The following is a 12,363-nucleotide window of genomic DNA, read 5'->3' as shown; positions in this document are numbered from 1 at the left end:
CGCGTGGGGAGATCAGGAGGCCGGGGATGGAGGTGCTGGTAGGCGGCCGCCGGAAAAAACGGCCGCCCCGCCACCTTAATTTGCGCCACTGCCGCCACAGGTAGGCCCCGTGAACCGGGCGTGAGTTGCGAACGGTGCTATAGAGGCGGGCACTACCGAATATCGAGATCGAGGCGGTAGCGGGGCGCTGCGCACACCGATGACGTCATCGGTGGCGGCGCAGCGCAACAGGCTAACGCCGCCATTAGCGCCCCAGCTAAATATCGCGGGAGGCGTGGCCAGTGGTGCTAAAGCCACTGAGTGCCCTCTTTAGGCGCTAACTGGTGGCGCAGCCCACCGAATTTCTAGGCCATAGAGTCATAATGGCACAGAAGGAGGCCATTCAGCCCATCGAGTCCGTGCCAGCTCTCTCTAGAGCAATCCAGTCAGTCCCATTCCCCCGCTCTATCCCCGTAGCCCTGCAAGTTTATTTCCCTCAAGTGCCTATCCAGTCTCCCCTTGAAAACATTGAGTGTCTCCGCTTCCACCACTTCCGTCGGCAGCGAGTTGCAGGTCCTCACCACTCGCTGCGTAAAAAAGTTTTTCCTCACATCCCCCCCTGTATCTCTTGTCCAAGCACTTTTTAAATGTGATGAGGGTTTCTGCTTCTACCACCCTTTCAGGCAGTGAGTTCCAGACTCCCACCACCCTCTGGGTGAAGAAATTTCCCCTCAAATCTCCTCTAAACCTCCTACCAATTACTATGCCCCCTGGTTGTTGATCCCTCTGCTAAGGGAAATATTTTGTATTGTTGTTTTATTTGTTGTATTATTTTATAACAAAACGACTTGATAATGGGGGCGATTTGCAAAGTTTGTGATTTACAGCAAAATCATAGATGCATTGATTTTAAATATGCAATTCTGCTATGATTAGTGAGCAGCAGAAATCCTCCCTCAATATTCACAGCGTCTCAGGCACTTCAATTGAGGACGGGGAAGATATCACTAAATCCACAACAGGAACTTAGGTTTATATAACTCCAGCAAACAAAATGCCTGAGGGACTTTTGGGGGGTGGAAGCTGGTGGACACTGAGCATGAAGAGTGAGAAAAGTTACAGGAGGTGACCACAAAGATTGGTCAAAGAGATAGGAGGCTTTTGAAGGTGGGGAGAGTGGCTGGAAGAGAATTAGAGTTAAAGGAAATCACTGAGAGATAGACCAGAATCAAAAGACTGAAGGGCGAAAGCTAGATTGGAGAAAGTTGCAGAGTTAAGGTGGGGAAAGACTATGGAGAGATTTGAAGACAGAAAGAATGGTTTTGAAGTCAATGTGCTGCATCTTCCAGTGATTGTTGAGTACTGATTGTTGTCCATTCTGATGTTGTTTCTCAGGTATTAAGAATGCTGATGAAGCTGAATTGAAACAGATTGCGACTGATCCAGATAGCATCCACATGTACAATGTGGCTGATTTCGCCCTACTTGTCGAAATTGTTGATGACCTCAGCACGAACCTCTGTAACAGTGTGAAGGGACCAGGTATGAGATATCTTTCAATACTTGACTTTAATAAGAGCTGTGCATGGAATCTTACAGCACGGAAGGAGGTCATTTGGCCCATCGTGCCTGTGCCGGCTCTTTGAAAGAGCTCTCCAATTAGTCCCACTCCCCTTGCTCTTTCCTCATAGCCTAGAAATTATTCTCCTTTTCAAGTATTTACCCAATTCCCCTTTGAAAGTTACTATTGAATCTGCTTCTACTGCCCTTTCAGGCAGCGCATTCCAGATCATAACAAATCGCTGCTTAAAAAAAAAATTCTCTTCATCTCCCCTCTGGTTCTTTTACCAATTATCTTAAATCTGTGACCTCTGGTTATCAACCCAGTGAAAACAGTTTCTCCTTATTTTCTCTATCAAAACCCTTCATAATTTTGACCACCTATACTAAATCTCCTCTTAACCTTCTCTGCTCTAAGGAGAACAATCACAGCTTAGAGTTATAGGGCTAGAAATTCAGTAGGCTTTGCGCCCAGTTTTCGCCCAAAGAGGGCTTTTGCGCCACTTGCTGAGCTTTCGCCGATATTCAGCGCTGCGGTAATGGCGGCGTTAGCCAGTAGCGCTGCGCCACCACCGATGACGTCATCGGTGTGCGCAGTGCCCCGCTACCGCCCCGCTACCGGCCCGACCGCCATATTTAGTTGCGGCCGCCTCTTCCGCAGCGGCCGCAAACAGCGATCAGAAAACGGGGCCGTACTGTAGCCTTAGTGGGGCGCTTTAAGGTGGAGGTGCGGCCGGCCACTTTTTCGGCGGCCGCCTGCCCACACCTCCTTCCCCGGCCTCCTCCACCCCCCCCCCCGCGGCATTGCCGGCTGCTTTCCGCGAACCCGGCACTTCTCCGTGGTGCCGGGCTCATTTGCCGGCACTATCCAGCGGCGATCTCCCCGTTGCAGGCACCTCCCCCTTAAGAGAAGGAGGAGGCCTGCAGTACCGCAGCCTGCCGCTCCGCAGCGGGTGGCGCAGCGGCGCCTAGAGCGCTGAAATTCAGTTTCAGCGCCCCAAGCGGGGGCAGGCACACCCTGGAATAGCGCCCGGTTCCGACTTGGGGCGCAAAAACTGAATATCTGACGGGCGCAACTGGCTCCGCGCTCAGCGCTAACTTTTGGGCGCACGCCAGCTGGCGGGCCCAAAGCGAATTTCTAGGCCATAGAGTCATAACGGCACAGAAGGAGGCCATTCGGCCCATCGAGTCTGTGCCAGCTCTCTGTAGAACAATCCAGTCAGTCCCATTCCCCCGCTCTGTCCCCGTAGCCCTGCAAGTTTATTTCCCTCAAGTGCCTATCCAGTCTCCCCTTGAAAACATGGAGTGTCTCCGCTTCCACCACTTCCGTCGGCAGCGAGTTCCAGGTCCTCACCACTCGCTGCGTAAAAAAGTTTTTCCTCACATCCCCCCTGTATCTCTTGCCCAAAACCTTAAATCTGTGTCCCTTAGTCCTTGTACCATCAACTAGTGGAAACAGCCTTTACCTGTCTCGCCTATCCAAACCCGTCATAATCTTGTACACCTTTATCAAATCTCTAGTCTCTCCCCATAACTGAAGTCCTGCATCCTTGGTACCATGCATCTATCCGTACCGTAAATTACTAATGTTTTCCCCTACATGAAAAAGGTGGCACTTTGCTACAACTAGGATTGTGACATTAGGAGTCCATTAAGACTCCTATTTCGTAATCTCCATATTGGATTCCGGAGTCAAAATGGAGCAGTGGAGTGATGATGTGCTTCCTATAGGTGTCTTTAGCATGCTGTTTTATAATGACGAGACTATCATTCTGTGTTTGTCCTGGCCTTTACATTTAAGTCCACATAGAAAAAAAGATTTTTTGCAATCACATAATGCTTGCGTCAAATCCCTTTGTGCACTAATCTTAGCAAAGTTTAAAATAAATAGGATGAACGAGGAAGTCAAGCCTGGTGGACTAGATGTGGAAGTCTCACTTAATGTCAAAGGAAACAGTGAGCCCAAAAATGTCACTAGATGAAGGACTAAGGCTAGAGCCACCAACCTTTTTTTGGCCCCTTCTTTCCAATGGGAAGCAAAGAAAGAACTTGAATTTCTATAGCGCCTTTCACGACCTCGGGACGTCCCAAAGCTTTACAGCCAATGAAGTACTTTTTGAAGTGTAGTCACTGTTGTAATATACGAAACGTGGCAGCCAAATTGCGCACAGCAAGCTCCCACAAAACAGCAACGTGATAATGGCTAGATAACCTGTTTTAGAGTTAAATATTGGCGGGGACACCGGGGATAACTCCCCTGCTCTTCTTCGAAAAGTGCTATGGGATCTTTTACCTCCAGCTGAGAGAGCAGACGGGGCCTCGGTTTAATGACTCACTCGAAAGGCAGCACCTCTGACAGTGCAGCGCTCCCTCAGCACTGCACTGAGAGTGCCAGCCTGGCTTAGGTACTCAAGTCTCTGCAGTGGGACTTGAACCCACAACCGTCTGACCCAGAGGCAAGAGAGAGTGCTGCCAGCTGGGCCAAGGTTCTTTTTCTTGTTCTTTTTCTGCAGTGCACGCACTGGATATAAATGCCGACGAATTGCCTCGTTAGTTGTTTAGAAACAGAAGTTGTATTCGTCTTCCATATTCTATCCTAACTGACACCTCCATGAAAAGGATCTAGCCGGCAAATACGAACCATTTGGCTTGTTGTCCTTGCTACACCCACATCTTTTTGGCTCAAAGCTCATTGCTGAAAGCCCAGTAGATTAGCAAGGGGTTGAATTAGCTGGTGGGAAAAGAGTATTCCCTTACTTCACATCCTTTCCAGAGCAGGATTTACAGCTGAAATGTGTTGAGAGGGAACAGCCCGTCTTGGGTTACCTGCCTTTAAACAGCAGTCTGCTGACTGGAGCCCTTCAGTAGTCCTTGTGTCAACACGTGGATGTGGCAGATTGCTGCTTTTCTCTTGGACAGCGGGAGGGAGATGTGCGCAGGGGAGGGGAAGCCGGGTTCGAGTGACAGAAGCTGCTCCCCTGCTCTTTAACTTGTAAGTTGATCTGGAATGGGGCTTTTCTTTACAGAAGCTAATTCGTCACCTTGCTGCCTCTGTCAAGTTTAACATCATAAATGACAGCCTATGAGGCAGAGTGCACAATGTGGATATTCTATTGCACTGAGGCATACACAGTTAACAAAGGTCCCGGCATCTAATCCCCGGCCTGGCTTAAGGTAGCTGGACCTCAGCTGGGATGTTCTAATTGGTCATGTGTGAGGGAGGGGAAAAATAAACTGCGTAACTAGATAGAGTGGATAGAAAGGATCTATTTCCCTTAGCAGAGGGATCAACAACCAGGGGGCATAGATTTAAAGTAATTGGTAGGAGATTTAGAGGAGATTTGAGGGGAAATGTTTTCACCCAGAGGGGGTCTGGAACTCACTGCCTGAAGGGGTAGTAGAGGCAGAGACCCTCATCACATTTAAAAAGTACTTGGATATGCACTTGAAGTGCCGTAACCTACAGGGCTACAGACCAAGAGCTGGAAAGTGGGATTAGGCTGGATAGCACTTTTTCGGCCGGCACAGACATGATGGGCCAAATAGCCACCTTCCGTGCTGTAAATTTCTATGATTCTAAAGCGGGAAGGCTTGGGAATGGTTGGTAAAGGTAGCTGGATGCTGCACTGGGCATGCTTGATGGGATAGAGGGAGGGATAGAGTAGAGGGAGCATTGTACTGCCTGTAGCCCATACAGTGGCTGGCCTGGGGGTGCTTGACACTCATACGGGGGCACCAACGTGGGAAGTGGTTCATTCTCCAGTGTTGGTGTCAGTCACCTCAACGAGCACAAGCAGAAAGAAACAAAAGTAAGGAAGCCAAAAAAATACAATAAACCTCTGGTGAACAACTGAAAAATTTGCATTGAGTGATCTTTATGCTGCTTGAGATACCCGTCGTGACGCTCCAAATGATCCATCAAGAGGATCTCCTCTGTATAGGAACGAGCTACAAGGAGGGATTTGAGAAAGTCAAGCTGCATAAGTCTAAAGAGAAAATGGTTAAGGGGTAATCTCATCAGGGTAGACAAAGCATTAATTTCATGTCGATAACGTAAACCCAGAATATTATTTCGCCCAAGGTCATCAATTTAAACAATGAAAAGTACATTTAAAACAGATCTTAGAAAATGAGTCTTAATTGAAAATGTTATTAAAATTCATTTTCTGGATGTGGGCGTTGTTGGCAAGGCTGTCATTTACTATCCATCCCTAATTGCCCTTGAGAAGGTGGTGGTGAGCCTCCTTCTTGAACCGCTGCAGTCTGTGTGGTGAAGGTGCTCCCACAGTGCTGTTAGGGAGGGGGCTCCAGGATTTTGACCCAGTGACAATGAAGGAACGGATGATATATTTCCAATTCATGATGGTGTGTGACTTGGAGGGGCACCTGGGAGATGGTGGTGTTCCCATGCACCTGCTGCCCTTGTCCTTCTAGGTGGTGGAGGTTGTGGGGTTTGGGAGGTGTTGCCTAAGAAGCCTCGGCGAGTTTGTGCAGGGCATAAATGTTTGGAATGATCCACCAGTAAAGTAGGTTAGTAGAAGAGGCGGTAGGATACTAGGCTTGGAGAGTGAGAGTACTAGAGGGATCACATGACCTTTTCTAATTTCAAGTTCTTATTCGTATTCTCTTTTAACATTTGTTGCTATAGGCGGTGTGGATCCTCCAACAAACCTGGTTACATCCGAGGCGACTCATCGCTCCTTCCGGGTCTCATGGGATCTCTCCGATTCGGGCGTGGACAGGTACAGGGTGGAATACCAGCCCGTGGACGGAGGCAGAACCGAAGAGGTTAGTTGACTCCTTTTGCGTGCATTGCATATCTGCCCCATTTGACATGGCAGTTTCCAGTCTAGGTGAAATAAACATCAAAGAACTCGGATCAGTACAGATAGTTGGCTGTGGATGAAGAGAGTCGGGTTTCTGAGAGAATGCCAGCTGAGAGGTTGAGCTGGGGTCAGTTGTGGTTGTACCCAGTAGTGAATGTTTATTTTACATTTGGATCCCCCCCTCCCCCCCCCCCCCCCCCACTCATATGTCTACTGGGATCTAGTTAATAAAAGAAAAAGAAGTGATATGTAAGCAGTATTGCAGCCTCAGACCTGAGCTAACTTTATGTACGTAGGACCTACAGTTAAAGACTTGCAGAGTATCGCATGCCGAGAGTGCGTGTTGGGATATTAGCGTGGAGGTCCACAGCCGGCTCAATTTTCCATCCATAACTGGACATAATATTGGACGGCGGTCGATAACCTCCCCAGCCAGTATTCCACCGTACACTTTCAGCGGGTGATACTCTGCACTGGGAGCACTAAAGCGGGAAAGTCATCGGTTGTGCATTCAAAATGTACACAGCCATATTCTGCTTCAGCTTGTGGGGCCGAGGGAGAGTTTGATGCCACGCTTTAACACTGCTGCTCGCAACCCAGGGCATCTCCGGCTTCTCCCGTGGTCAGTGTGGACTCCGTCCGAATTGGTGGACTCCACACTGAGTAGAAGCTGGAACCAACTCAAACGCTTGCAGTGGGAAGTAGCACTGGATTGACACCTGAGGGCCACACCTGTTGCATGTGACAGTGTCTCTGTGGCAGCCCGTGACAAAGGAAACTTGCACAAACGTAGGTCCCTTGCAGTCAGAATCAGGGGAATTTATAATGGGGAACAAAGAAATGGCAGACCAATTAAATACATACTTTGGTTCTGTCTTCACAAAGGAGGACACAAATAACCTCCCAGAGATGTCGGGGAACATAGAGTATAATGAGATAGAGGAACTGAAAGAAATCAGTATTTGTAGGGAAATGGTGTTAGGGAAATTGATGGGATTGAGGGCCAATAAATCCCCAGGGCCTAAAAATCTACATCCTAGGGTACTTAAGGAAGTGGCCCTAGAAATAGTAGATGGCAGAGCAGGCTCGAGGGGCCGAATGGCCTACTCCTGCTCCTATCTTCTATGTTTCTATGTTATATAAATGTGCACTTCCGTCAACTGTGGGTGCGCATTATTCACCGCAGGCCCTTTCATTACTGCAGACCAAGGGTTCGGAGGGTGACTGAGAGCAATCCTGCCCCGCTGAGTTTTGCACCATTCTCACGCTCCTCTCTTCCCCTCCCTTGATGAGTAGCAAAGTACGCTCCAGAGGGGTTGCACATGTGCAATGTGGTTGTGACAATTCATTCACTGTGCAATGTGATTATGCCATGATCTTGTCAACAGACGATGGCATGGCATGGCGATGTCAGAATCCAACGTCATGAATTTACCAAAGGGCATTCTGAAAACCCTGCTGCCAGTGTCGAGCATTTAGGTGGCAGAATTAGACCATACTCAGTGACAAATGAGCCTTCCTGGCTACCGCTCCAATGAAAACCCAGTAGCTTTGCGTTCATCCGGCCACCGGCTTTGGGAGACTTGGAACCTGGGTCCCAAAGATCAGTATCAACATAGCTAACATCTCCTAATGCCAGAAGACATGGGAAGTGTTAATTAAAACATTCAGTTATAACCTTTAGAAGTTTAGAGAGAAAAAGTATGGAGCAACCAGATTTGAACGCAGATTCTTTGGAACTTCAGTGCCCCCTTGCTGTAATTCATAAGAACATAATAAATAAGAGCAGGAGTGGGCCATACGCCCCTCGAGCCTGCTCCGCTATTCAATAAGATCATGGCTGATCATCGACCTCAACTCCATTTTCCCACCCGATCTCCATATCTCTTGATTCCCCTAGAGTTCAAAAATCTATCTCAGCCTTGAATATACTCAAAGACTCAGCATGCACAGCCCTCTGGGGCAGAGAATTCCAAAGATTCACAACCCTCTGAGTGAAGAAATTCCTCCTCACCTCAGTCTTAAATGGCCTACCCCTTATCCTGAGACTATGCCCCCTAGTTCTAGACACTCCAGCCAGGGGAAACAACCTCTCAGCATCTACCCTGTCAATCCCCCTCAGAACCTTGTATGTTTCAATGAGATCACCTCTCATTCTTCTAAACTCCAGAGAGTATAGGCCCAATCTACTCAATCTCTCATCATAGGACAACCCTCTCATCCCAGGTATCAATCTAGTGAACCTTCGTTGCACCGCCTCCAGGGCAAGTATATCCTTCCTTAGATAAGGAGACCAAAACTGTGCACGGTACTCCAGGTGTGGTCTCACCAAGGCCCTGTAAAATTGTAGCAAGACTTCCTTACTCTTATACTCCAACCCCCTTGCAATAAAGGCCAACATGCCATTGGCCTTCCTTATTGCTTGCTGTACCTGCATGCTAGCTTTCTGTGCTTCCTGCACGAGGACACCCAAATCTCTCTGAACACCAACATTTGAAAATTCAGTAATTCAGAAATTCAGTACAATTACTATTCTGCAGCAGTAGCTCTGCAGAAAGCAACAGAAAGAACTGATGGCAACTGGGCGATGGATAGATAATCTGGAGTTTCACTTGACTGCACTTTGAGGAGTAGAGGGAAAAGTTTACAGAACTTTCAGGAAATGAAACTGGCAGGGTAGATGTTCAGTGGTTAACATCACGCTGTGTAACCTCAGTAACGAATGCATTCGCGCATTTGTTTGAAGTTCCTCTTCCCACTATTTCAACCAAGGCATGAACCCGTTTATTTCAAATAACTTCATAAAAATTGCGGACACGGCAATTTCGGGCAGACATGTTGGTTACTAATATCGCACGAGTCAAATTCAAAGCTTTAGATTGTGCGTGGAGTGAGCTCGATCAAATAAATGGCCTTCCCCCCCACCCCACTTTCAGTCATCCAAAATTCGACTGCCCGTGTCCTAACTTGCACCAAGTCCCATTCACCCATTGCTGACCTACATTGGCTCCCAATTAAGCAGCGCCTTGGTTTCAAAATTTTCATCCTTGTTTTCAAATTCCTCCATGGCCTCGCCCCTTCCTATCTCTGTAATCTCCTCCAGCCCCACAACCCACCGAGATATCTGCGCTCCTCTAATTCTGGCCTCTTGAGCATCCTCGATTTTAATCGCTCCCCCATTGGCAGCTGTGCCTTCAGCTGTCTGGGCCCTAAGTTCTGGAATTCCCTCCCTAAACCTCTCCACCTCTCTACCTCTCCTTCCTCCTTTAAGATGCTCCCTAAAACCTACCTCTTTGGTCACCTGCCCTAATTTCTCCTTATGTGGCTCGGTGTCAGTTTTCTGTCTGATCACTCTCCTGTGAAGCGCCTTGGGACGTTTTACTACGTTAAAGGCGCTGTATAAATTCAAGTTGTTGTTGCTTGTGTGCTTTTGCTGTTCCATTTCGTAGCAATGGTATCATATTTTAATTATGGCAATATGCTGTTTTAGGTGCTAGTAAGTGGAAGAACCAAGACTGCAGTGTTGACAAACCTGAAACCCGACACGGAGTACATTGTTAACGTGTATGGATTTCTGGAAGGGGAAGTCAGTGAACCTCTTGTAGGCACTGAGACTACACGTGAGTCAGACATTTTCTTCTTTTGTTGTTGCTCATATGAAGGCGTCTGTACGACAAAACGTGTTTGGCAAACTCCCAGTAAAAGATAGCCTTGAGTCACGTGAGTGATGATGTGGGGAAAACGATTCAGGTCTCTTGCCTGCCCTCTCTCCCTAAACATGCATCAAAAAAATTCCCCACGCAATTTTTTTTGGTGCCTCTGTAGCCGAGCCTTTTAATTTTATTCCAAATATTAGATCCTGCCTTTATCAACTTTCACTGTCCTTCTATTCCCTCCGCACTCTCTACGTTCTTCCAGACAGGCTTCATGTCACTTCATATTAGCTGACCTACTGGGTGAAATTCCTCCCTTAATGAAAAATGGAGGAAGGAAGATAAATATTTGAAAAAGAATTGAGTTAAATTCATTCCTTTCTATTTCCTCACTCTTTCCTTGGCTTGCCTGTTCTACACTCCATTATCCCCATCGACAAGGCACGCAAGTGGTCATTAAGATCTCAAGTGGTTTGTGCTGTTGGCCCATGGTTACTGGGAAACAGAGTGATCATGCCCAAATTTATCTTGTGTTGGACTCTGACAGCCAAAAGACAGAGGAGACTCGCACCTCATCCGCCTGGGCTGGATTTAAACCAGCGGCTATTTCACAACCAACTGTGAAATGAAGCACGAGAGTGAACTGGGGGCTACTTCCCTCTTCTTCCTTCCACCTGTGGCCTCCCAATGCTAGCAGATGCAATGAAGGATGACAAAAGACCAACAGGCCCATCACCCTGTGTGTTAGATGTTGCAGCCCAGCACATCACCCTCCTAATTGCCTGAAGGAGGCAAGAAAATCAAGGAAAAAAAACCTGTGGCCAACTTCATAGAATAGAATCATAGAATAGTACAGCACAGAAGGAGACCATTCGGCCCATCGAGTCTGTGCCGGCTCTTTCGAAGAGCAATCCAGTCAGTCCCACTCCCCCGCACTCTCCCCATATCCCTGCAATGTTTTCTCCTTCAAGTATTTATCCAATTCCCTTTTGAAGGCTACTATTGAATCTGTATCCACCGCCCTATCAGGCAGCGCATTCCAAATCCTAACCACTCGTTGCGTAAAATATTTTTTCTTCATGTCGCCTCTGGTTCTTTTGTCAAGCAGCTTAAATCTCTGTCCTCTCGTTATCGACCCTTCAGCCATTGGAAACAGTTCATTTACTGTTTATTTACTCTATCTAAAACCTTCATGATTTTAAACACCTCTATCAAATCTCCTATTAACCTTTTCTGCTCCAAGGAGAACAACCCCAGCTTCTCCAGTCTATCCACGTAACTGTAATCCCTCATCCCTGGAACCATGCTAGTAAATCTCTCTGCATCCTCTCCAAAATCTTCATGTCCTTTCTAAAGTGTGATGCCTAGAATTGGACACAATACTCCAGAACTAGTGTTTATACAGGTTTAGCATAACTTCCTGGCTTTTGTACTCTATGCCTCTATTTATAAAGCCCAGGATCCCATATGTTTTATTAACTGATTTGTTTACCTGTCCTACCACCTTCAAAGATTTGTGCACAAACACCCCCGGGTCTGTTTTTGCACCCCCTTAAGAATGGTACCATTCTTCCTACCAAAATATATCACCTCACACTTTTCTGCATTGAATTTCATCTGCCACGTGTCCGCACATTCTACCAGCCTGTCTATGTCCTCTTGAAGTCTATTACTACCTTCCTCACTGTTTACTACACTTTCAAGCTTTGTGTCATCTGCAAATTGCAAAATTGTGCCCCGTACCCCCAAGTCCAAGTCATTAATGTATATCAAAAACAGCATTGGTCCTAGTACTGAACCTTGGGGAACACCACTGCATGCTTCCCCCCCAGTCTGAAAAACAGCCATTCACCACAACTTCAGGAAAAGCTTGGAATTTACCACATAGGAACAGGCCATTCGGCCCAACAGGTCTCTGCCGGCGTTTATGCTCCACACGAGCCTCCTCCCACACTATTTCATGTAACCCTATCAGCATAACCTTCTATTCCTTTCTCCCTCATGTGCTTATCCAGCCTCCCTTTAAATGTGTCTATGCTATTTGCCTCAACCACTCCCTGTGGTAGCGAGTTCCACATTCTCACCACTCTCTGGGTAAAGAAGTTTCTCCTGAATTCCTTATTGGGTTTATTAGTGACTATCTTATTATATTGATGACCCCAAGTTTTAGACTTATCCATAAGTGGAAACATTTTCTCTACATCTACCCTATCGAACCCCTTCATAATTTTAAAGACCTCTATCAGGTCATCCCTCAGCCTTCTCTTTTCTAAAGCAAAAAGCCCCAGCCTGTTTTCTCTCTCAAGTTCTCAAGGTACGCTCCTTGCAAATCTTTTTGGCACCTT

The 12,363-nt window shown here is 47.2% G+C and overlaps 1 protein-coding gene across 4 annotated transcripts in view; it reads left to right on the top strand.

Moving 5' to 3' along the window:
• The window catches only part of LOC147120871 (collagen alpha-1(XII) chain-like), a 377,794-nt gene that overhangs the window by 133,710 nt on the left and 231,721 nt on the right, over positions 1–12,363 (top strand). For all 4 annotated transcript variants that reach the window (XM_085979224.1, XM_085979223.1, XM_085979225.1 and 1 more), the window contains exons 20-22: positions 1,375–1,521; positions 6,188–6,327; positions 9,856–9,985. In XM_085979224.1, the coding sequence (XP_085835350.1) occupies positions 1,375–1,521; positions 6,188–6,327; positions 9,856–9,985 (417 nt within the window). The remainder of the gene's footprint in view (positions 1–1,374; positions 1,522–6,187; positions 6,328–9,855; positions 9,986–12,363) is intronic.

Source organism: Somniosus microcephalus, chromosome 3, assembly GCF_052327205.1.
Source record: "Somniosus microcephalus isolate GS21.2 chromosome 3, FLI_Smic_1.0, whole genome shotgun sequence".
NCBI lineage: Eukaryota > Metazoa > Chordata > Chondrichthyes > Squaliformes > Somniosidae > Somniosus > Somniosus microcephalus.
The sequence above is the reverse complement of the archived record's forward strand: the minus strand, read 5'-3'. Positions and strand labels throughout refer to the sequence as shown.